General features: G+C 38.9%; 1 protein-coding gene across 2 annotated transcripts in view; it reads left to right on the plus strand.

Annotated features, from left to right (window-relative positions):
• Positions 1-1812: 1812 nt before the first annotated feature.
• SKAP2 (src kinase associated phosphoprotein 2) overlaps positions 1813-25571 on the plus strand; it is a 122034-nt gene continuing 98275 nt past the window's right edge. Inside the window, exons 1-5 of one of the 2 annotated variants that reach the window (XM_075745951.1) lie at positions 1849-2007; positions 8612-8696; positions 12990-13095; positions 15450-15475; positions 25284-25388. Coding sequence is in view for 1 of the 2 variants with exons in the window: in XM_075745949.1 (XP_075602064.1) it covers positions 1959-2007; positions 12990-13095; positions 15450-15475; positions 25284-25388 (286 nt within the window). In the remaining variant the exon portion in view is untranslated. Of the gene's footprint in view, positions 2008-8611; positions 8697-12989; positions 13096-15449; positions 15476-25283; positions 25389-25571 lie in introns of both variants that reach the window. The other variant, XM_075745949.1, reaches the window with a different exon arrangement.

Consider the following 25571-nt stretch of genomic DNA (forward strand, 5'->3'; position numbering starts at 1 on the left):
TGGATGGAGCCATAAAGTCAACACAAGAAAGTAGGATTACAATTAACCCGAAAAAGGGCAAGCAAATTAGACTACAAGCCATTTTCCCATTCCCTATGGCAGCTTCCCAAGACTGCACATATGAATTTAACATAAGCCCAAATAGCCCTCTTTGCCAACCACAGAAAAATTAATCAAACATATTCTTGTACCAGAAGAGTGGTAGGCATTTATACAAATAAAGAGGCAAGATCTATTTATACACATATGCACCCACATGTGTGTGTATGTTTATTGTGAAATTAGATAACTAACATAAAAATCATTATGCAACATTATACAGGTCAGTTAGTTAACTGCTGGAGTTTCAGTCAAGATGGCCATAAAATCAGGTAATAAAGCTACAATGCTTTGAAAACCCAGATGTATTTGAAATGAGTTGTTCCATGTAATTAAAAGAGATGTGAGAGGTCAGGAGAACAATATAATTTAACACCACGTCTACATTGCAGACTTCAGCTGGCACAGCTGCATCAAGGAAAAGTACGAAACTGTTTTAATACCTGATACAGCTGTACTGCCAGCTGTGCCACAAGTATTAATATAATTGCACTGGCATAAAGGTGAAATTCCGTAAATATTACTTCTTCTCCTTGCTGTTTTTTCTACACTGGTATGACACACAGATGTGCTAACGTAACTGCAGCTCTAACACAAACACTTTCTGTAGTAATAACATAGATATAGCCAAACCCACCAAGGTCACAGAAGCACATGCTAAGAGTTTACTTTGACTGTTTCTACACTAAACGTATTACATCACTGATGTGCTCCAAATACATACAACTAGGGATTTGCAGGAAAAATATATCAAAGCTGCTCCATAAGCAAAACTTCTACAAAGTCAGCCCTTCTGGCAGCCCAGCTGTGTTGCTTAGGGACAGCATGTCTTCCTACCTCTGCCCACACATCTGTGCTAGCAGAAGCCAACACCAACAGACCTGTTCCCACTGCTTCACTTTCCATTTCTTATTTCACTGCATGCCTTGAGTGTGCACGTGATTTCCTCCTCTCAAATTCTCTGGCTTGATTTTGTCAGCTGAAACTGCTGGGAGAAAGGCACAGCCATGACATGAGGTCGGGCTGTGGTCTGCTATGCCAATCCCTGGCACCGGTAATGACGGCAGGTCTGCTATCCCAAACCCAGCCACTGGCAACGGCAGCAGGCCGAAAGGGAAGAGGGGGAACCAGCAGAGCCTTGATAAATGCCAGGGTCGACATTCTCTCCCTTATTCCCACAGCAGCGCCATTCCGCCTGCCAACAGGCGAGCTAAGGCCAGCACCGCGCTCTGAATGTAGGCTGGAAAGATATTTGGAACGAATTAGGTTCAAAATGTATCACTCTTCATACCCAGCGACTCCTCCATCACCCCGCCAGGCCCTCAGAGGAGGCCGGGGCCGCCAGCCCTCGGCCTGGGAAGGGCGTGGCGCTTGGGCGGGACAATCAATGGACCAATCAGAGAGCAACTTCCTGGAATTCTCATCCAATAGTCAACTTCTCGTGAGCTTCGGGGCGGAGGCGAGCAGATGACTAACGCTGAGCTACATGTTTGATTCTGGCAAGAGGGACGGGCCTGCACGGTGCCCTCACGCAAAATGGCTGCTGGCAGCGGTCACGTGGGAGGCAATCCCTCGTGGCGGGAGCGTTGCTAGGGGGACACCCAGCAGCGAGTACAAACATCGGGAGGAGGACGAAGCGCATGCGCGGCACCGGAGGGCGGGGAGGGAGCGAGGCGGGATGGGGAAAGCGTCACGAAGCCCCGCCCCGTGGCGCGAAGCCACGCCCCCATGGCTCGCGGCCGTGCCGTTGCGGCCGGGGGGCGGGGTTTTCGCTTCCTCCCTGGCGGGGCCGGGGCGAGTCGTGCAGCCCCGCCCGCGGGGTGTCCCCGGTCGCCCGGCTGCCCCCCGCCGCCCTCAGCATGCACGGCGCGCTCGCCGTCCCCGAGGAGGTCTGCAGCCTCCTGGCAGGTAAGGCCGGCCGCCAGCAGGGAGGGAGGGCTTCCCGGGGGGCGGGCGGTGAGCAGGGCGGAGGGGAGGCCGAGGGGGGCGGGCCGGCGGGAGGTGTGACGGGCCGGGGCAGCCGACGCGGTCGGGGCTTGCGCGGGGGGCGGGGGATGGGACCATCCCCGTGTGCCGCAGCCCCGGCGGAGCGCTCCTCAGCGGGCGCTGGGCGCTCGCTTCCACTTCATGGGGTCGGGGGTTCCCTTCCCCCCACCCGACAATTTATCTCCCCCGGTTACTTCCTCCCGCTGTGCCCCTGCGGCCGCGGCAGCCCTCCGGCGCGGTGCTGCGGTTCCCTTCCCCGCGGCTGCCCGGCGCACCCGAAATGAGGAAGGAGAGGGGTCTGGTTCCCGCTCCCGGCCTGGCCATCGCGCTGCGGCCCAGCGCTCGCAGTGTCCCCCGTCCGCCTCAGGGAGGGGTGAGGTGTTCGGGACCTCTGGCGAGCTAGGCCAGCGGCGTGTGGAGGGCACCGGGCGTCAGGCAGGCCCCGTGGCCCTGTTTCTGGCCGCCGAGTGAACCCCTCAGCGATCAGGTGAAAGTTTCTCCCCTTCGAGGTGTGTCAGTGGCCCGGCAGGTAGTGTTGGGAGTTAAGCCCTGTCGTTCTGGTGCCCGCAGGACCCTTTCCCCGTATTAACTGGAAAAAAAAAAAAGGAAGACTTTCCCAGCTAAACAGCTGAGGCTAATGCCATCGAATTAAGATGTTACTGAATTGCTGACATATTGTCATATCAGTCAAATACGTCTGACTGTGACTGTCTATGCTCTTATGGATGTGTTGGAGCATAGGAATGGGACAATTTCTTGCTGTGAAAAGTTGTCAGCAATAATGTTAGTAAGACTTAAAAATAATGGTGATGTTTTTTATGTTCAAGATTTATATTTTTTTTAAAACTTTTTTTTTTGCTGTCCATTAAAACAAATTTTATATTTCCAATTTGGGTTTTCTTTTACCTTTATGAAAAACTCATAAAAGGCTTTGCTATCCTGAAACAACTTCAGTTTCAGTGGGAGTATCTTTCTTTTGAGAATTTCTGTTTCTACAACAGGAACTTGTGTAGATCTGATTAAGCCATTCATATTACCCAGGGTTTTCAAAATCTTCCCTTTGAAATGAAGTGCTCAGTTACATGGCTGGGCACCTGTTAGAATCTAGTTTAGCTCTTCACCTTTGAAGACTGTTCTTTCTTTAAACATTTTGATTGTAAGAGTTAATGCTTGAAACATACTGCTTTTACCAGTCAGTCTTATCTTTAAAGCACTTCTGCCAACTATCTTGAGTGTTTTCCTAACTGTCGTTTGTAACTACGTTATTTACAGATCATACCATCTGTAGTAAAATCTGCGTGGAAGGCCACCAGAAAAAATGAAAGCTGCTGCTGATTGCTTCTCATGGCATAGATTCTTAATCATTAACCACAACAAAACAAACAAACAAAAAAATAGCCTTAGCCAGCCTTTCCAAACTTTGGTAGTTTCTGTGGTATTACTGTTTTCTGGACCTTGTGATCACATGAAGTGCGTGTGTTTGTTTCGGAGCTGTGTTCACTGGATGAAGCCAATCTTGAAACTCTTCAGTGTTTTAAGCGCTTTTAGGATTTTTTCAGGGGCAGGGTGTGATGCAGATGTGATCATTCCAGACTGTGATTTGGTTTTTTTGTCATGGTGCCTCATTTACACAACCTGTCCTTCTCCTTATCTTTATCCAGTCTCCCACGGAAAGAGCGATACAAAGGTTTGTATTTTGAAGTGAAACTGAGAACACCTATTTTCCCTCAAGACAATATATTATTTCAGAATCACTCTGATCCACAGCCTAAGTTATATACAGGTATCTAGTGTCTGTACAGTGTGTACAGCTTCAGCTTTTCTGGAAGAAAACAAGGTAGTTTCTTTAGTGCTGTCTGTAGAACTGAAGTTAGCAGGAGAAGGGAATTGTTTGCCAATCATCTTTAAATCTTTGGTTTATTGTTATGGTACCATAAATGCTACATAATACTTTCTCTACAACTGTAATGATAATATTTTCAACTTAATTTACATTCACATGCCAATTTTTTTTTGGGGGACTCAATGCAAAATGAGCTTAACACTTGTTAATTTTATGACTAATTATGCAGTAAGCAGAAATCTAGCAGGGTGGAGAAGGGGTAGTGAGGAACAACTAATAGTTCATAACTTTTAATCCTTACTTGTGGAATTGTCAAAAGGAAACAAATGTAATGACAATTATGGTTATACAGTGTAAAAATTCAGTAACCTGATTCCTTTTTTAAGAATATATGGCATTACTTTTTACAGTTTGTGTAACCTCTCCTCCCCCCCCCCCTTTTTTTTTGGTTTTTTTTTTTTGTTTTATGTTACCGGTCAAATGTGTGAAAGTTAGGAGCTAGAGTAATTCAGGCTGTGTAAGCAGTTCTTTCACTGATACATTTAGGTTCTCGTAATCTTTAATTATTCAGTCTTCTGCTTCTTTTTGCTCAAGCTGTTCATGTAGTGAAGATGTATGGTAATGGAGGAAGGAAGGGAGCTCTGTAATATCTTTACTATTCATTAAGCAACCCTTATACAATACAAAGACTACAGTGAGTAGATAGTTATTAATTTCTGCATGTTCTTTTGCAAGGGTGCTTCTTAATGTATTATTTTAATGGCTCACAAGTATTGATTCAGCCAGCTCTTTGAGATGAGGGAATATTGTTTTCCCGTCGGTAAAATTAGTGTAATAAACAAGATGTGATCTGGGGTCACAGAAAATAATCAATGATGGAACAGAATTAGAATTCAAATTCACCTGCCTCCACACTGCTAGTTTCTCCAGAAAATAGTGTGAGTTGGACGTCTATATTCAGCGGCCATTATGAGTGCCAGGCACTTCTTTGTATCAGGTTCTGTTGAGAACATGCAGTTAATGTCCAGCAACAAGCACCCTTTTTTTTTTTTTTTTTTTTTTTTTTTTTTTCTGCATAGCAGTGAGGCAGTGGCAGATACAAAGCCTCTAAATATTGTGGTGTTCTTCCTCTCCTTGGTCTTTTTGCCTACTATTTCCAACTTCTGCAACAGGTGGAAGAGCAATCATCTGGATTTCCTTATCCCTGCTTAGCCTTGATTGATTGTTGGAGTACTGTCCACCCACTACGCTGAACAAGTAGGGGTCCTACTGGAAAACATACTAAGTGCTTCCGCAGTTAAACATGGCGATAATGGGAATAAACACACCAGGGGATGAATTAAAGTTGCACAGGAAACTTTCTGACTTGTGAGTGCTTTTCTTTGAACCTAAACAATATTATATCTTTACGGCAAAAACAAATTCTGTCACACATGCTGGCAGGATCATTATAGTTGCATGTCAGTGGCACTGAAACGTTCCAGGCAGAAGCAGAGCTTGAGCTCGGGGCTAACTGCATTAGTTGGAAACAGGAGGAAGCTGTTTCTGTAAAGTTGAAGGGGAAAGGTCAGTGTGGCAATGAGCTTATTGCAGAGGGTTGTTGGGATTTCACAATCCCACCCTCTCTACTCTGACTTGTTCAAGTGGTGGTGGGGAAACACTGGAGACAGAAACAGGGTCCTCTGGTCATGAGTTGAACTTATGGTGGGAGGAGAAAGTAATTTTGTTGCTCTCTTACCTTCCTCTTTACACCTGGGAGGTGTGTGGTAGTGTATGTAACTTATTCATTACCTGCCTGTGTCTCTGCATCTTCTAGATGATGCCTGAGATTTTGAAATTTAGTGAGGGAAGCCCAGCCCCATTGTGCCTTTTCTTCTTTTGAAAAGGTATCCTCTGTTGAGTTTATGTGTTCAGGATCTTTTTGTGGGTGTTTGGCAAAGTGGAATGTTACTAGGGTTTGTGTTGTGTGGTTTTGTTTTTTTTTTTTTTTTTCTTGCTGTCAAATTATTATTGGTTATGTAGACTGTTGGTGGCTTGCTTATTTTTATTTTTCCTTACTCTTTGATGCACATTCTAAGTTTTGGCTTGTCCGTAGCTGAGAAGGATTTCAGAGGCTGCTTCTTCTCCAAAGGTGTATTATTTCTCCTGTAATGTAAATCAGACTGGTTGCTTCAGTCATCCTGATTAGAGAAAAAAAAATCTCTAGTTTTTTCATTAATGGAGATTTAGTTGGAAGAGTTAAGAATTCTTTATTTTTTTAAAAGTTTTTGATGGCAACATGATCATTAGATATATGTATTGTTTACATCTTTTCCCTCTTCATGACATCTGTGATTATAGTAAGGGTCCTTTTTTTTAATTCAGTTTTTCTTTCACACTTTGCAGTATTTCCATTTTGAATCTTCTGTACTAATTTTTAAAAGTTACAAAGATTTTTGCTGTGAAAATGCAATAAAACTCTTTCTCTAGTTCATATGAAACCTTATATCCATTTTCCTTGTTCTACTAAACAAAAACCCAATACTAAACAGAAACCAATGTTCTTGCCCTTGAGACCGTTTTCACCCAGATGTTATTCAGTTTGTTTAAATGCTTAGTCATGTTGTCCAAATTGCCTCTTTTCAATGTGATTCTTTTATTTTTTTCTTCAAATTAGTATCTTTTACCCACTTGATTAGTTGCATCCTGGAAAAAGTATGCAGAAGAGGGCGAGGCAAGAAAACTACAACGGTGGATCCAGTGCATGAGTTTAATTTTGCTGACCTTTTGTTTTTGGGCACTACAGTAGTTATATTTACCCCTGATGCCCAGAAAACTAACTGTCCTTTTTTGACCTCCTTGTCAGCTGTTGCTGGACTTGCTTCTTACATTCCTGTCATAGGAAAAGCCACCTAGGTATAGTGTAGCTATTCTTCATTGGCTGTTTCAATTTGAAAAGGACATTGTTGTTCAAAACTTTACTCCCTTGTTTCAGAATATCATTTTCACATTTCCAAGGCTTTAACAAATGCTGGTTCTTGCTGAAGAATCCGTCTTTACAAGATAAACCAGGGAGATTATTGTAGACATGTATTTACAGCTTTGGTAATATATATGTATTTCAATAGTAATGGAATAAGAATAGAAACACTGAGGTGAAAAAAATGCACAGAGGCATTCCTGGTAAGAAATAACCTTCAGTGATTTGAAACATAGTTCAATTGTCTCTGCCATAAATTTGAGAATAAGTGTCATATATGGGTGATAAAAATGGCATAGGCTATTTTTTATATACTCATTATTCACTTAGTTTGTCTTTTTCAATTAACGTGGAGTCTATCTTTCTCATCTGACTGGGTTTACGTTTCTTTCATAATCATATGTCAACAAACCACAATAGATGCAGCATAATGTGGCATACAGTGTAAATCTTTAGGTTAATCCTTAATGGTTTGGGTTTTTTTTTTTTATTATAGTTCATTTGGAATCACTTTGTAACTTGATCATGATTTGTACTGGTGTGGGTTTTTTATGGTATGCTTAATATGTTACAGCTTGATCTTTTCTCACCTCTTTAATGAAGAGGGAGGATGCTCAACTACTCAGCCAATGAGATTAGATGTATCTTGAGATCAGATATCCTTGATTATAATATTTTTTTCTTGAACCTCTTAAAAGAGTTGTCTTATCTATTTACTTCATTTGAGGAGTCTTAGCAGTTTAGGTGTATTTCTGCTTTCTAAATCAATAATGAAACTGTTGCCTGTCAACATTTGGCATGATACTCGCTTTGTATGTAGCAACATGGCAAGATAGCCTTGCTTTTGGGGATGGTTAAGGTACAGCAATTTCTAAAGGCTGTCCTTTCCAGAACTTTGTGCTAAAAGGAATGCGCACCTACTTGTTAGGCTGCCATCAATGTGATATTTTTAGGCATCTTAGAGTGTCAGTCACTTTTATTTGACATATGCTCTGTTTATGTATGTGTATACAAATATTTTTTAAAAGACAGTTTAGCAAACTCTGGAAGAGTTGCTCTGGAGAGAAACTTTTAAATAGAGTTGGGAAGGAAGGGGGAGAGCAGAAGCAAAATGCTCATGTTTCTTGATTCAAGAGGACGGGCAGTCACGGGTATCGCTTGAAAATTTGTATTCAGGCCTGTTCCCTATTAATGAATTGCACAAAAACTTTGAAATCAAATTAATTGCTTTCTAATGCCACCCCATGTAAAGCTGAAAGATACGTGGCAGATTGTTTAATGTTGGTCACCTTTGGACAGTGTGTGTGCACAAGTGTGCCCAGCTTGCAGCTACTTTCCAAAATTCGCTGGCCTGTCTTCCCAAATTCTGTGGCTTGCAGGAGCTTCTGGCTTTCTTATTCCTTGAGGTGGAGGAGAGAGATTGGAAAAGGCTTGTTGTGGCTGGAGGGATTGTTCTGCTGACCTGCCGTTCCTTTCTTGTGTGACTGGCAGCTCATCTGCCAGGTGACCCCATGCAAGTGTCCCTTGTCATATGATGGCTGCATGTCCTGCCCTGAAACAGGACAGGGAGCTGCATGTGTGCCCTGCCATGTCAGTGGAAACATGCCTGTCTCTTAGCTGATTTATAATTGTTCTTTATCATTTGAATAGTGTGAACTCATCAGGTGATGAAGAAGTGATTAACTTTTTGATAATGTGATGGGCAACATTTTTTTTTTTTACAGAAGGAAAGGAGAAAGGATGACCCAGGGCATGGTTTTTGAGTGCCTCTATGAGAGTCCATTTGGCCCACCCTGACACAAAAATGAGGTAGTTCTGCCCAAGTATCTTTGTTTATTAAGTGTGACTTATGATCACAATATTAAGCCCTATAAACAACAAAAGTGCTGTGATTTGTTATAATTAGTACTCTTTAACACAGCACTTGCTTTGGGCTAAAAATTTACAACATTCTTGAAAAAGCCTATCTGCATATTTTCAGCCTTCATTTAAAAAAAATAGCCCCAAAGACTTAAAACGATGAAAAACTTGCAGTGTTGTCTGTTTACAGTCATGGAAGTAAAGAGAACCACAAAATGTTTTAACAATGAAAAGCAAAATAAATCATAATTTTTTTCCTTGTAAAAGGAATGCAGATGCAAATGAAATTAAAATGGCCTTTCAGCTTTTGACTGTTGTGTGAAATGGCAATTAGGCTTTGAACTGTGTGAGCTGGTTGAGGTGGGCAGAGCTAGACGGTAGCATGACTTCCCTTTTCCGTCAGTCTGTAACCTGTATTGACAGAGCAATTTGTGAGTGGATCATGTCAATTGTATCTTTCAGTTCAGCACCTATTGTTCATTTCTGGAGGCAAATAAGTTCTCTGGGGTATGGTTCAGACAAAGTTAAAAATATGAGCTTTAAGAAACAGAGCAACAGATATGAGTATTCAAGCTATCAGGCAGTCTAACACACAAGCTTAAAAAAAAGTTGAGGTGTTGAATAGGTTCCAAAGTTTATTTCTCTTTGCAATTTTAGTGTTTTGAATGGAAACAACCTCTGCAATGTGTGATACTAAATAGCTGCTCAGTTTGTTAGAAACAAACAATTTATGGAAATAGATAATTTGTTTTGTTTGTTGTGTGGTGACTGATTAGTGAAAGTGCTTTTAAATCAGAAATCTGTTCAAAGAGGATTTCTTTTTGGAGTTTATCTTTTATTCCTTTTTCAAATTCCTCACTGGACCAATGCCTACTGAAGCATGAAAGAAACATGTTTATACTCAAGTGCTTGTGACTAGTAGTTTACACATTCCTTTTCTGTATAGCATTAAACTAGCAGAGGAGAGAGATCATTCTGCAGAAGGAAGAGCAAGTAGGTGACTAGAATAGCAATGAGAAGTGGGTAAATTTTGCTGCTTCTGTCTGAAGTTCACTGTATGATACTTGCATCTGTCATACAAGTCCTGAGCTCTGTTCTTATACCATGGTAAATCACTTTGTGAAATGTCATAGAAACTGCGAGAATGTTTGTTACTTTATGTTAAGCCAGTGGTGAAGCTTTCCCTAACAGGGACTGCGCTTTCCACAGTGTGGAAGTACAGGTAGTGAAGAGATGATCATAACTTGGATAACTTTCTTGTACCTCGTCCAGAGGAGCTTAGGATAAGTTATTCATCCCGTGTGCATCTGGCACATCCCGAATGGATTTACAATGCTAGATCAGAAGGTAGCTTGAGCAAGATATATGACATTCTGTGTGAGTAGATAAGGAAATCTATGATATAGTAACGTGGAATTTTCCAAGTATATTGCTTGTTTAGTATCCTGTTGAGGATCATGTGTACATCAAGTCTGTCTTCATATTTTGGGATTCTGATGAATCAAGCTACATGTTTTCTCTGGACTTATGGAAGCAGTGGAGTTCCACGATGAGTACAGTGCATTCTGTTTGTGGCTACCTAAGCTCACAGAACTTGTTTTACAGTCTCACAGGAGAGGGAAGCCATCCCAGGGATGCCTTCTCTGTAACTGCTGCTGCTGTTCAGAAACAACAAACTTATCAGGAGCTTGTGCATGCCTGCTGTCTTTCTGTCTCCCCCACCTCATTACCTACTTTTACTGAGAATAGATGAAGCATCTACTTCAGCCCTGTAACTGCATTATTTCTGCTTTTGAAGTCCAAACTTTTCCAGAAAAGAACAGATTGCGTCAACAATATAGTTAGAATACACTGTAGATACGAAAATTTGAGGACTAAGCCTGAAGTGGTAATTCCTGCTTCTGATAACATAATTAAGGAGTATGTGGGGAAAAGAAACCAAGTTATCTCAACATTTGTTTGAAAGTATGAAAAAAAAAAAAAAAACCAACTTTGAGAGTCAGTCAAAACCAAAGATGACTGAGTTCTCAGCTGGGTTTTGAACTTTTCCAAAAAGTGAAGCAGCCCCTTGAGTTTAAATGAAGACTGCTGAGACAAAGTTCTGTGATGAATTAGTATCCAAAGATACTAAATTGCTCCTTATTTATAAATGTGACTAATTCCTCTAAGCTTTCACATATTGCTGCATAGGTAGAACTTTGAAGCTGCACTCTATTTTTTGAAACAAATCTGTAAAAGTGTAAAGGAAGAGATATTAAATCAGCGTGTTCTTCCCAGAGTGAAAGATTGGTCTGTACTGGAAAATCCTGTTGGGTTTCATTGAGGGGAAGAGCTGTTGGCAGTTTTGTGTTTTTTTTTTTTTTTTCCTTCCCCCCCCCCCCCCCCCCAATAGTATAAGTATTGAGTCTTTTGACCTAAGGGAGGTTTTGTGGATGGTCAATGTCTTGGGGATTGCATGGGTCCTCATTTGCCCGCTGATCGGAAATTACAATCATTGGAATTCATGAAGATGTATAAATTTTCTGTGGGTTAGGACAAAATGTTTCCAGGGATGCTTGGTTTACGGCATAGGGGCTGTTGGGGGTGTGTCTGGAGGATTCATTAATACAGATATTAAGTGCCTTTCCTTCTGTCCTTTTAAAAAAGGAATGCCATAGAACAGAGTGGGTCCCCCCACCTCAGGGCTACTTTGGAATATGTGATGGGGAAGCATCTCTGTTTTGTGGGGAGGGGGATCAATATCATTCTTCAGAACTCTAAAACACTTTACAAAATGAAGATTTTGCCACGTTTTGTGATGACGGCAAGCCAATCTAAACATCTAAATAATAATCTGGTAAATTATTTATAACGATTGAAATCTTTGTAATAGCTATGCTAGTGTTCTCAAAGAGTAACTTTTAACTTAATTTATTTTCCTGCAGCCTGTAATACAAAGTGGGATGTGTTTCTGTTGAACTTCTGTTTGCTAAAGAAAAAAACAGGCAATTAAGGCTTTCAGTTAGGAAATCTGCAGTAAATATTCGTTTAATGTTGTTTTAAAATGTAAACTTTTGCATGTAAACATTTGAGTATGTAATTGGTTGTTTTGTATTTTGTATTTACATTATGAAAGTGAGACGTCTTGTCTGATTTAAAGTTACAGGATTAAAATAGTACTACCCATACTTATTTGCATCTACACAGATTGAGCCAAAGTGTGTGTGTGTATGTATATGGGGGGGGGGGGGGCGGCAGGCACTGCATGGGGGTGTTTCTTACTAACATATGCTTCCCTTTATACAACAAACAGTTATTATCCATACAAATGAGAAATTTAAATTAACAAGCAGGACTTTTTTTGGTTGTATTTCTACTTTTCAGTTTTCAGGATAATTGTATGTTGATTGGTAGCTGTAAGAAACTTTTACAGTTATTTTTGGCAATTATTTTTGTTAACCAATAAAACATACTACTGGAGGAGTTACGCTTCCCCAGATTCTCAGTCACTGCGTTGTTTCTATCCTATAGAATGAATATTTGCTGTATTTACAAAGAACCATTGTAACTTTTATGGAATGCTTTGATTCTACATGATTATATAAATGCATATTCTGGATAAGAATGAAAAAATACAGTTCAAATTAGAGCCTTAGTTTGTGATTCTGCAAGTGCAGGCATGCTTAACTTCAAGTACACGCTTGGGCTTGACTCTGTCAGTATGGTTATTGTGCCTACCTAATTGTTTGCAGGATTAAGACTTTGGATAGGAACTTTTAGTCAAGGAGGGAGTTCGGAGACAATGTGAGAACATTTGAAAATACTGTAACCAGTAAGTGACCTATATTAGCAGCTGGGTAGGCGTTACTGCTGAAATAATGAATTAGTCAACCATTTTGGTAACTTGAACTTCTGAAATAACATGACAGTAATACATGCATAAAGGCTATTTCCATGTTTTGGCTTTATCCCTTACTTTAGGTGATGGAAAGTAATTGTTATAGTACTGCAATTTATTAGGACTTATGTGGCATAATTAAGTGAGCAAGAATCAAATGTTACCATAGGATTTGCTGTGCTAAGCATAAGTAGATCAGAGAACAAATGTATCCCATTTAGAATCTGAAATGTCCGTTAACTATGCTATGTGTAGGCCTGAAAATAATTTTCTTAGTTTTTTCACAGTAGTATCAGGACAAACTCCTTACAGCAGTATTTATCTTTTTTTTTTTTTTTTGACTGTGTTTTTTCTTTTTTGTTTAGATGTTGACACATTTATTTCCCAAACGCTAAAAGGAGAAAATCTATCCAAGAAAGCAAAGGAAAAAAGGGAAGTTCTTCTTAAGAAGATAAAAGATGTTAAAGCAAGGTAAGTGAGCTTTGTGGCTTTAGTATGTTATAAAATCACTTACTGATAACAAGTTTTTACAATCTTTTAATAAACATTAACAATATTAGCAATGAAAAATCTGTCTAGGTCCTGATTTTTTTCATTGCATGGGTTCAAGTCTTTGTATCTTTCTTGAGGTTGCTACAATTTAGTAAGAAATGGAAACAGAAGGATTCATTCCATTTGAATTACTGTAATATTCTGAACCCTGACTGCAAGCTGGTTGAGTAGAGCTTGCCTTCACCTCTGCTTTGGTAAGCTCTATTAAAACATGAGAAATACAATGCATTGATAATATGAATGAGCATACCTCCACGTCACCATACTCAGCTGGTGTAAACCAGCATAATTCAGTGCTAACTTTTTGCTTTACTGTATATTCTGTCGTTTAGCTCCATAATAGAAAATTGAAACATAACTGGAAACTATTCATAGATCATAAGTTTGTTTCAGCAGTGTTATAATAGTGAAGTACTATGAGAGACCAAGCAGAGGGCTGTGGTTTGTTGTTAGTGGTGTGTTTTTTTTTTTTTTTTTTTCTTTTAAAGATCCGGTATGATTTGAGAGACTGTTCTATTGCGTTTTAATTTCAGTCAATTCAGCTACAGAGATTTGGCTGTAGTTTTATTTGTGCTACAAAATTTTCTTTGCAAAATTTCTTTTCTTACAACTCTAATCAATTAGGATATAATCTAGTACTTGCTGTTCTTTTCCCATTGTCGTTTCCAAAGTGTTTTTCTACTGATTATTCCTGTTGGATATCTCCTAACCCTTGCTTTGATGATATGCTTCTGCCTCTGTGGCAACTTGTTTACAGTTTCAAAGACGGCACAATCCTCTGGTGAGGGCATCGTTCCTTGTATCACACCAACTCTGTGGGAAGACATGAGATGTGTCCCAAAATCTTGTAATTGAAGATTTGTGTGCCTTTGATTCAGGCCATAAATGCTTAGGGAACTACTTTGTTTGTTTTTTAAAGGAACCAGGATTTTCTTTCTCTCTTACTTTTTTCTTCTTTTTTTCTTTTTCTCTTTTTGTGTGCTTTCCCTTCTGAGTTATTTAGCTTACTGGGACTGTACAGATGACTTGCAGGTACAGCATTACTGACTTTTTTTTCCTTCAGTCTTGTAACTCAACTATGGTTTTTTGGATGATGAAATATCAAAGGAGGGAACTTGCAGTTACGACCACAGTTGACACCGAGTCCCTTGCTGTTTGCTTACATGACCCCATGATTTCATGTCTTATTTTAATTTCTAATTCCTTCCTCGTCTTCTGTAACATTATTCACTGTTAACAGTGCTTTACTTCTCATTCAGGCTACAAAATACATGTACTCTGTAGTCTTTGATTTTTCACATCCCACATATCGGGCCGTGCCTAACTATTACTGCTACGCAGGATTTCTTAGATCTGGCATTTTATCTCTGTTTGCATATCTCAGTTTCTTATCCCTAGACCTTTCCTTTCTCTCCTGCTCGTTACTTGTGAGCATCTCTTTAGTGACTAGCCTGATACGTGCACCACTGCTTATTGTCTATAAAGATAGTCTTGGCAGCTGCATTTTATTTGCCAGTTACTTCTGGTGAAATCCTCTTCTTTTCACGTAAACTCTTGTCCATGCGTGCTTCTTGAGATGCCATTTTTACGTAACTCTGTCTTGATTATTATCTTTATACATAAAACTATATCCTCTGATTACTTTTGTTTCTGAAATATCAAGATTTAGCTCTGACAAAACAGTATTTTTTTCCCTCTGGGATGATAGTGGTCTTTTGGTTTTATTTAGGCATTAAATAAGTTGAGATTTTATTTAATTTTTTTTTTATTTAGGCATGCTTTAACTTTTAAATTTCTAGTTAATTTTTAATACTTTTTCATTTGGTAAATTACTGCAACTAAAACCACTCATTGTGGATTTTTTTTTTTTCCTGCTGACCTACCATGTTATTTTTAAGGTATGCTTAGTGGTTTTTACATGTGCACAAAACTTTTTGAAATATATTAACATTTAGAAGATTTACTAAAATTAGAGATGCTTTTGTATGTTTATACCTTAAAATATCTGAGTAGATGTATAGTCCCAGAAAAGGCCGCTCTATCTGAATCTGGTTTTGCTCAAGTCTTCTTTGAAGTAACTGAGGATTCTCTTAACTGCAAAGTCAAAAGAAAAACTGGCTAAAATATTTTAGCCAAAAATCCCTAAAAATAATTCAGGAAAACTTGCAGCGCTAAGCATCAACTACAAATGTTGTTGAAAACTAGTACTTGTTCTATGCTGTGTTCTAGTACTCCAGATTCACAAGTGTGCGTTTATGTTCTTCTTTCTGCAGTTATCCTCAAGAATTCCAGGATAAAGGTAAATCTCATTCCTTTTTTTTTTTTTTTTTCCCCTTCCCTCTCTTGCCCTCCCCCCCCCCTCCCCTCCCCCGGTGTGTTTTTGCCCACTGCCGGCCTCTCAGCTGGGTGAGGAGGAGGAGGAGAGCTCGCTGGTGCAGCCTCTCCAGGCTGAGGGGGCTGGCTCCCCCTGCTGAGGAAAGCGGGAAAAAGCTTCCCAGTTGCAAAGTTCTCGCTATAGGTCCCGTTTCCTTAGTTAAACGTATCTGAGAATGCTTACTGATGAAAAGCTTAGTTTAGAAATATAGTTCAGAATTTAATATAAATGGAGCTTGTTATGTCTGGCTTAAGTAGCAATAACGTAGCATTGTGAAAGTCCTTGTGATGCAGGGTTAGCTTTTATTTTCAGAGGAAGTGTATGCAAAGCAGCCTGCTTATGAGATAAAATGTTAATAGTGATAACTTATTTCAGCCTTTTTGCTTAACATTACAAAAGTCTTCAATTCCATAGTGATGTTCCTTTAACCTTTTAATAGGATCATCTAGCAGCAATATGATATTGGCTTTTGATCCACACTGAATGAATGTTTTCATAGTGCGGCGGGAGCTCAGACCTTTACTTGGAGAGGAGACGATTTAGTGTGCGAGTAATGAAAACTGAAGTGTGGGTTATCTATTGTCTTCTAGTGGAGTTAAAACAAAGCTGCAGGGTTCAGTTTAGAAAAGACTGAGGAGTTTGTTGCTACAGTGTTCTGTTCTGTAACTAAACCTGGAAGGGCTCTTATTTCCATGATGCTAATTCTTGAGGTCGTGACCTATAGCCTGTGGATGCTGGTATGAGGGTCACAGTGCGAGGTCAAAAAAACCTATGCAAAGCTTCACTTTTTGCAGTGGTTGAAGAACTGTCTGTTTCTGGACAGGGAGGTTCAAATGTGTATGCTACAGCGTGCCTCCTGATAAAGTGAAAATATATAAGTTGTGTTAGGCAAGTAACATAACAAGGCGCAACAAGTTCATACATTTCTTATCACTCTTTAAGTCAAGTTGTATAGCCATAACAGTTTAACTGAAAGAGAAAATACAACTTGAAACTTTACAAAATCTTGGGAATCTTTGGGAAGTCAAACTATGTGATTCTTTAAAAATTATATTAAAATAATTTACTGGGTTTTTTTCTATTGCACTTCAATACCTTACTGAAGTTAAAATGTAGTTTCCTTCCTCTCCTCACCGGCCAACAGAATTAAGGATGGAAAAGTCAAATGTTATTTTATTAAGAAAATGATGAAGATGAAATTAGGTTGGATAGTTGTTTCATTGCAAATGCATCTGAGTTTCTGGGGAGCATGTTTTTGAAGACTTAATAACTTGCTGAGGCTATGACTCTAATAAACGCGTGAGTTGTCTACAAAGTGCAGAGTTTGCATTTATTGGTTTGCTTTTTTTGAAGGTCAAGAAAATTCTAGTCTCTTTACTTTCTTCATTGGCAATTTGATTCAGAATTTCTTTTCTGATTCAACAATTATTAATAGAGATGAGATTTCATTATCTCCACTAAAATGGATGATTTAATTGATATAGTCTGTAATTGTTACCGTATAACTTGCTCTGCTTTCTGTGAAAATTGTATTCGGTCTTATTCTTTGTATTAGAGCACATTTGTTTCTTAAGAAGGATATATTGCCTTTTTTTTTTTTTTTTTTTAAATTCTCCTGATGTATCTCTTTGGTTCAGATGGTAGAACTATGTACAGATGGTGAAGCTTGCAAATGCTGACACTTTAGTTTTCTTTCAGTATTTGTCAATAAAATGAGAGGGCTCTAAAGTTATACCATTGTTTTCTGCAAACAAGGATAAATTTGGAGAAATTGACGTGCATTTACATGTATGAATATGAAGAATTCATGAGAAATGGGAACCTGCGCTTATTTGCAAAATATTTGAGGGAATGTGTTTCAGTGGTATGGCTTGTTGGTATAATTTTCAGTGTTCAAAAAGTATGTGCTAAACTTTATTTGGCTGTGTCATTCTTACTTTAGGCCTGTACAAATTAGGCATGACTTGTGTAGGTGTAGGACAAAGAACCCACATGGAGGTAAGCAGTCAGATTCTTGGCCAGCTACTAGTGTAACAAAGCAGTGGCAGCAGCTGAGTGAGGTCAATTTTTGTGCCTGTTCATACCTCTGTGCACACCTAGACATTTGAAAAATGGAAAATTTGAGAAAAGATTAAAAACTGAGGCAGCAGCGATCATCAGACATTTTCCTGTTCCTCCTCCCTCCAGAAAAAGAAGAAATATCCCAAAATATAAGGTGAAAAAGGAGAATATCTTTTAGGAAAAAAGAAGGGGTGGAAGCAGAAATGTTGGAAACTGCTGAAACAAACTAGGAAGAATAAAAACTACTGTGCACATTCAAACTTCATATTTGCTCTTCTTTGTTTTGTGGTAGCAGTTACTCCATTTTTTTAAAAATGCAAATAAAATAATCTTTGTTGTAGCTGAAAGGAAAGGTGAAGAATGATTCATGTTATGTGCCATATTATCATGGTATAGAAGTTATCATATTACATGAATTATCATAGGATATCAGCTCTTTTCAAGAATCTTATGAGTTGTGATCTGTCATCCTTCTAGAGGCATCCAGAAGAATATTTCAGAGGCCAAAAGAAGTGGGCTTTTAAAATTCATATATTTCCTGTATAACATAATCAAACTTGACTCTGGTCTCTCAAATAGCAGCTCCTTCAGCTTGTGAGTTGTTCCACAAGTATGCTTTGTGGGCATCAGCTCGTCACTCTGCTCTTTCATCGTTGCATGTTCTTGAAGTTCCATTGGCTTTGCCTGTAGTAACTAGTCAGTTTGACCAAAGTATTGTATGTGAGCTCTTGTATGGGCTTTGGCCACTAGCGTACAGAATCTTACCTTCCATAAAGATAAGGCAAGGAGGTTTAAAAGAAGAGTAAAAAGCATTGAAGAGCTTGTGCACAAGTAGAACCAGGCTCCTTAAAGCCAAGATCATCCACGTGTGTGTATCTAACTTTCAGAAAGTGCGTACATACTACTTTGCAACCAGGTTGATGAACTTGAGGACTTTCTTGCATCCTCTTAAAAATAAGGCTTCTTATGTTGTCGGTCAGGTCAGTAAATGCACTGGCAAAAAATTCTCTTGTGTCTACACAATGAAAAAATGAAGCTTTTTAGGGGAAGCGGGCACGTGTGAAAATATTTAATTCTTATGTGTGATGTGTTATCTGATTTTTAAACTTTTACATTTAAGTGTAATGTTGATTTATGGACAAAGAAAGTGCATGTTGTTCTTATGACCAAAAATGTATAATAATATTAATATCCAAACGACTAATATTTCCACAATTTTTAAATTGTGTTAAGCATTTATTATTTTTATTTTATTCTTAAAGAACTCAATAGAAATGTCTTTTTCTTTTAGACACTGCTGCTTTTTTTTTTTTCTCTTCATTTGAAGTATTTAACTCTTCATTTAAGCAGTTTAAGCAAAACGAAAAAGCCATAGGCACACTCAAGGTGACCTGTTCTAGGTCTTGGAGTTGGGAAGGAACTTGAAAACTAAGATAACTTTCATACAAATTGGATTCATTTTTTATAAGGCTAGTATTCCATTAAGGATATAAAAGTCTGAACTTTGTCAAAGATTCTGAGTTAATACAGTTTTTGGCATTTCTCTGTTTTGAGATTAATTGAATCAATACCATGGTTGCCAAAATGTTTAGTTAAAAGAACCTTGTTTTCAATTTATGCTAAAAATAGTGCTAAAGTTGGCAGAAGCACTATAAGCCCTAGAAACTGTATTTGTGTTTGAAGCTCGCTTGCCATCTGTTCTTTGCATTTATTTTAGTAAAATATATATTTTTAATCACTTTTCACAAAAGATTTTGGCTCAGTGTTGAAAGTGAGACACCAAAAGTCTAGCCAAATCTAGTTATAATATGGGAATTTGCAGAACAAGTTCCCCATAAAGCACTCGGTTCACCTTCTATCCGATCTGCAGCACACGACTTTGGCACTATTTATGCAGAAAAGTATGATTTGACATTTGCTGAACCACCTCTTTTCAGGCAGATGAAAACTCATGAAGGTCCACTTTCACTTTCATTTCACTGCAGTATAACAGAAGATAAACCTGTGTCTCCACAGCATCGATGTTCTTCTCTATGTAATTATTGAGAGCACCTGTAGGAAACCTTTAAATGACTCGGATGCCTCATTGGCAGAACAGTGAGTGTCTGGAGCGTGAGACACCTGCTTCCTGGATGTAGTCAAGCTGACGGAGGAGCACTATGTACAGAGTCTTTGTGTTTTCTGTTTTGTATGGAGGGATGCTTACTTTTTTGTCTCTAAAGTCTGTTTTTTAGGAAGCAGCAGCAGGTAGGATTTTTTTTTTGACTTGAGAAAGGGAGGCAGTAGCTTGTGGTTGTCAGAAGTATGTGGATGTGAGTTGTATATTTTAACACGCTTGAGCTTTCAGTCAGGAGCATAAATATATCGTTAGTATTTAACCATAAATGGGAAAGATATGGCTTAGTTGTTTTGCAGTCCTTTGAAGATCATCGTGACATATTTCTGGAGACACCATCAGATACTTCAGAAGTGTGCCAAATATCACTGCCCTGGAAGTCTGGAATGTTTCATTGTAGGCAAGTCACCATGTTGTCCCTTTCAGCTACACACAACTCTTATCTGTGAAGTGTCTGTGCCAGGTGCAATTTGAAGCAGCACAAGATACAGCCACCAGTGCATGACAAAATGGTCTTATCCTGATGTGCATCATCAGAACAAGAGGCAACTCAGCAAGTAAAAGTTGCATTGCTTTTCTTGCTTGAGCATATTTGCTTACAAACCTAATGCTGTTTCAGTATTGTTTTAACAAATAGCTGCTAAAGAATTCCTACTTGACCATTACAAAACCACCATTAAAAACTATCATGTTAATATGAGATTCTAGAATACTCTTCAGGAGTGAGTGTGTTGGAGCAGGTTGCGTGGCAAAGCATATGTTCAGAAAGTGGCATCAGAAGAATCCAGTCTTGCAGGATGACTGATGGATTGGGTCAGTAGCATCTTAAAAAAAAAAAATCAGCTGCAGCTATCAAGGGGCTAAAGTATCCTGTGCCAGCTTGAAAACAACCTTGTCTACTTATTTTTGTGAAAAACTGTGTGGTGAGAACCTTGCATTGATCTGCTCGATGGCTTCATTGAGTCCTTTGGTGGGCTCTTACTGCAGCAGAGATTGGACAGGAGGAAGTGATTTCAACCTGCTGTGACTTGGGACCTTCTGAAATGGCAAGAAGGATGGTGTTTTGAACTGCATGTCTTTTTATTTTTGTGAGTTGTTTTATTTCTCTTATACTCGAGCAATTTTAATGCATCACTCTGTCTTAGAGTTTTTTTAGAAATAAATTGGAAGTGTTTAGTGATCTGAGGATGCAAGCTAGCAAGTCTGTCTGAAGCGCTGGCTGAAACATCTTGCTTGTTCTTTTTTAGATTTAGCAGCAGAAACAGTATCTGTAATGCTTAGGGATTCATTACTATGATCACACTACAGCACAAGAAGATGAATTCTTGGAGGAAAATAAGTCTGGATTTTTTTTTTTTTAAAAAACTGGATTCTTACAAAGTAATATGGTCCTGTTCACTATATTCAGATTGTACCAACTAAATCTGTTGGAAGCCTTCAGAACAGGGGTCGGGGACTGAAGTGCAGCCCTTGTTACAACGAGGAGAGTTTGTTTTATGCTCCGTTCCTAATGTGGTACACTTACCCTTTGCATTATTTCCTAAATCAATAAATAAGCTGTAATGGAAAAGGTATCATTTAATAAGGAAAGACATTGTATGGGTTTTTTTGCAGATAACATAAAATATTGATTCTGCTATCAAACCTGTAAGAGGTTAGTTTAAATGGCAGAAACTGGAGAATAGGGTCAGTTTGTGTATGTATTTTTGTTATTGTTTTAACTGTCTATTTTTGTTATTGTTTTAAGCTATCTACTGTTAATTAAACTTTTTTTCCAACTTCCAGATAAATCATACGGTAGTCTGGGGAAACAAGAAACTATTAATGAGCATCAACTCCTTAATTATCCTTGTGACTACATAACAGGGACACGTTCGTGTCATTTCTTTGTGCAATAACTTTTGCAAAGAAGTATTTTTAAACTGATCATTAATTTTATGACCACAGAAATGAGATGCAAAATTTATGCTGTTGTCATTGGCACAGGTTCAAGGCACTACTGACATTATGTGTGATTGTAATGGAATGGCTGCCAACTAATGAGTCTATAGACATTTCGTTTGAGCATGCTTTGCTTTTAGATGTCTGATTAGGCAGTAATGCTTTCAATTATGCCTGCAAATTGTATTGGATACATTTACCTGATGCCCATTGTTGCTTTGTAGTTCAGTTTTCTATTACATAAATGCAAGTTGAATGCTTTTCTTTAATTTATTGATGCTTTTTGGGTGTATTTTTAGGTACTTGGCACCTGAAGAGAGTAGTGGCTTGTGCTGCTCAACACTGACTCCTCTGACTATTCAAGGAGTAACACATGTAGCTTTAAATGCAATTCTGTCTAGTCTTCCTCAGTAGGCGGAGTATAAACTTCAGTGCAACACCTTGAAGGAGGAGCATGTACAAGTGGAGAAAGGGCAGCGATTATTCTGAGTGGGAATGCAGGAGACCCCACAGAATCGAGAGGAAGCCCCTCTCTGAACTGTCAGGGGCAATATGCTTATATATTAATAGCATACTCTCCTAAGATATCTTTTAACCTGGCCAGAATTAGGAAGCAAAACCCCAAGGCTGAGACTAGCACACAGTCCTTATTTTATGTGAGCACATAAAAACATTGTGAAATGTTGCCTGTTAAAGCTCCAGAACACATTGAGTCAGCTCTCCTATTGAAATGCCTGCAGTTCTTCTCTACAAATTAGATGATTTAAAGATTGCATTTCGGAGTATAATATAAATTTACAAATACATTTATTTAAAATAAAAAATGGAAGATTTTTAGTTTTATCTAGTTCTGCAGGGCTACAGGTCGCTTATACCTCTAGTGTCTTGTGACCTGTTCTCCACATTTTTCACATAAAAATGTGTGGGTACCTAAATGTAGTATTGTATGCCATGGGATTGCTTTTATTTAGGATTCTAGAAAATACTTTGAAGACTGTAAAGTCTCTAAAAGCACGGAGTGTGTAATTTCTTTCTTCATAATGCCTCAACATTTTTTTGGGATTGTTTTGTTTTAAGAGCATTTTGAACTTGGATATTGTAGACTTAGAACAGATACTTGTTTAATTATAAATGTACTTTCAGCGTGCCCATGGTTTTTGTTGTTTCAAAAACAGCGTGCCCAGTATATACCTGGGATAGGTACATGGTGTGCCCTAAATATGTATGTATTAAAAAGCGCCTTGTTTCTGTATCATCTGGCTTTTATATGAATGCAAAGCACAAAGGTTTACTGAATTTGAAATTCTAAGCATAATTAGAAAATAGTAGTATTGTGACTTGATGGAAGAGCAAGGTAACAGTGCAGCTATGGAAACTTACATAAGAAATCACAGCTTCTCTGAAAGAGGTTATCTATTGCTGAGTGGTGCAAAATTCTCTGGAGATGTTCTTTCTACATATGTACTCACCTATTTGTCATCCACAAGTGCTATTTGTTTAGATATACTTAGGTTTACTCTTACTATTCAGCCCATGAATTTTGAGTACTGGAGTGTGGTGTTTGTGGAAATGTTTTCCTCTAAAAATATAGCCTAATATTTTAAATTTATGCTGGCACCCTCATGAAGATTAAATGATAGTACGTTTATGCATAGCTGATAAAAAGACATTTTTGACCGAGAACCAGGGCTTGTACGTGTGTATATATATAGTGTGTGTATATATATGTATATACATACATACATATATTCTATGTATTCTAGTGCTAGTAAAAGTTTAGGACAGGAAAAGAGTGGAACAACTTTTGATACTGTATAGGTTGTGAATATCATGTTTGCTTTTTTGTATGGAGTCTCATCTAACAAAGATTAGACAGATGTGTAGACAGAGAGGGGCAACTGGTCTTTGGTGTGTAAGTGTGAAACGTTATCATGGTAGTTGTAAACATGGCATAATATTTGCTGTTCATGTGCTCTCTGCTCTCTGATTTTCTGTTTGGAGGAAGAGGAGAATCCTGGAGAGGGATAATTTACTTTTGATTGGTTTGACAGGTGTGATGAAATGCAAATATTTTGATCAGATTAACACGATGGCTGGAGTGCTACTGGAAGATGGACGTGTCAAAATTAGATTGGAGTCAGGTTCAGATTCAAAGTGGTTGTTATATGGCATGGGAGCTTGAAAGAAAGCTTTCCCAAGAAAAACATACTAAATTAATGAAGGGAAAACCAATTTGGTATTCAGCAGTCTTGGGATGTAAAGGAATTCCAGCAAAGCAAAAATCAGGCTTTGTTGTCTTATCTGCATAGAAAACTCGCTGTTCAACTATGGTGCTTTTTAGGCATAGACTCTGAATTTTCCATGATTTTCCATTATTAAATGGGAAGCAAAGGAGGAAACTCTCAGCCATGGCAAGGCAGTCCTACTGATGAATGCAGTTCATATGTCTGTGGAGAAGAATATTTTCACTATGCATGGAGTTTATTTTGGATTCTGAGACATTAGTTGACCGATGCAAAGCTCCAAAAGGGAATAAATAGAGAAGCATGCGTGGAGGTCTCTGGGAAGCTTTCTGCATATGAATATACCAAAAGGCAATGCTTGAGCAATTTAGTTTTTATAAGCTTTTTAAGAAAATTGAGGGTCATTTGATCTATTGGAGCATCAGGTTTATGACTTTGGTTTGGTGATTTTTATAATGTTATTGGATTTTCCTCCTTCACCAAGATTTGATTTTTATTTTTAAAGGAACAATGTAATTGATGTTATTTTTCCACCACTTCTTTGCCTAGATGGTATTAAAAAAAAAAAGTCTGAGAACATATACTGAGTTTTGGGAGGGAGAACTTAAATTTTTGTCTAATTAAATTAAAGCCTTGACTAATATTAATTTCACTTTTCTTTTCCCAGACCTTCACACGTAATGCACTCTGTTCAGTGTAGTGCATAGGTTGGCTAATAATGTAGATTGTGTGTATATTGTAGTAGGGCTTTCAGTTGCATAAGAAATTCATCATGCTGCATTAAGTCACAAGTTCAGACTGGATGCTGTCAGAAGGCGACTCAGTTCTTAGTTTCATAGGAGGAATACACATACACCATTTGCAAAGTAGTGCCTAATGATGGTGAAGAAAAGTGAAAGTGGGCAGAGGATAACAAACTGCCAAGAGGAGTTTGGCAGTTGCTTGAAGGGAAGTGGCTGCAGCTCCTTCCTGCACTCGACAGGCAGAACTTTGGAGCTTGGCACTGCCCGTTTCCCCTGCCGGTGTTTTCCCTTGCCCACCTCTTTCCTGTGGTGTGTGGCTTGCCCCTCCACGGGTGAGAAGCTGTCAGCTGTGCAGCGCTGAGAGTGAGTTCATTATATGACAGTGTTAAGGGAAACCACTCCAGCACCATGCACGCGGCTGGTTGGAAAGTAGCCCTAGAACAGCAGCGCTCTCAGCTGCGCTTGAACGTACAAGGTGCATGTTACAAGAGTCCATGAGAAATGGGATTTTTTTTGGTTGGAGATAGGAATTTGTATCCTCCTTCCTAATGAAAATATTTGTCTTTGGATTCTGTTTGTGTTTGTGTGATAGGCTATTTTAACTACCAATGTATTTTTAACTTTTACAGAACTGGAAGATGAGGAAGAGTCTGAGGGCTCTTTTCCTTCGCCTCCTGATAGTGTCTCACTAGCATCTGACCGATATGATAAAGAGGATGAAGCACCCTCTGATGGTATGTGACACTGTTTACCTTAGAAAGTACTAGATTTGCCAGTTTGCTACGAACTCGTGTAATCAGATCCTGGTGATGTGAATGTTAGTGTTGGAAATCAGATAAACAGATAAGCATCACAGCTGGACAGCTTTCTTACCTTTACAAGAACCTTTAAAGGAACTGAAGAGCTCTCTCTAGTGG

Source organism: Balearica regulorum, chromosome 2 (genome assembly GCF_011004875.1).
Source record: "Balearica regulorum gibbericeps isolate bBalReg1 chromosome 2, bBalReg1.pri, whole genome shotgun sequence".
Lineage (NCBI taxonomy): Eukaryota > Metazoa > Chordata > Aves > Gruiformes > Gruidae > Balearica > Balearica regulorum.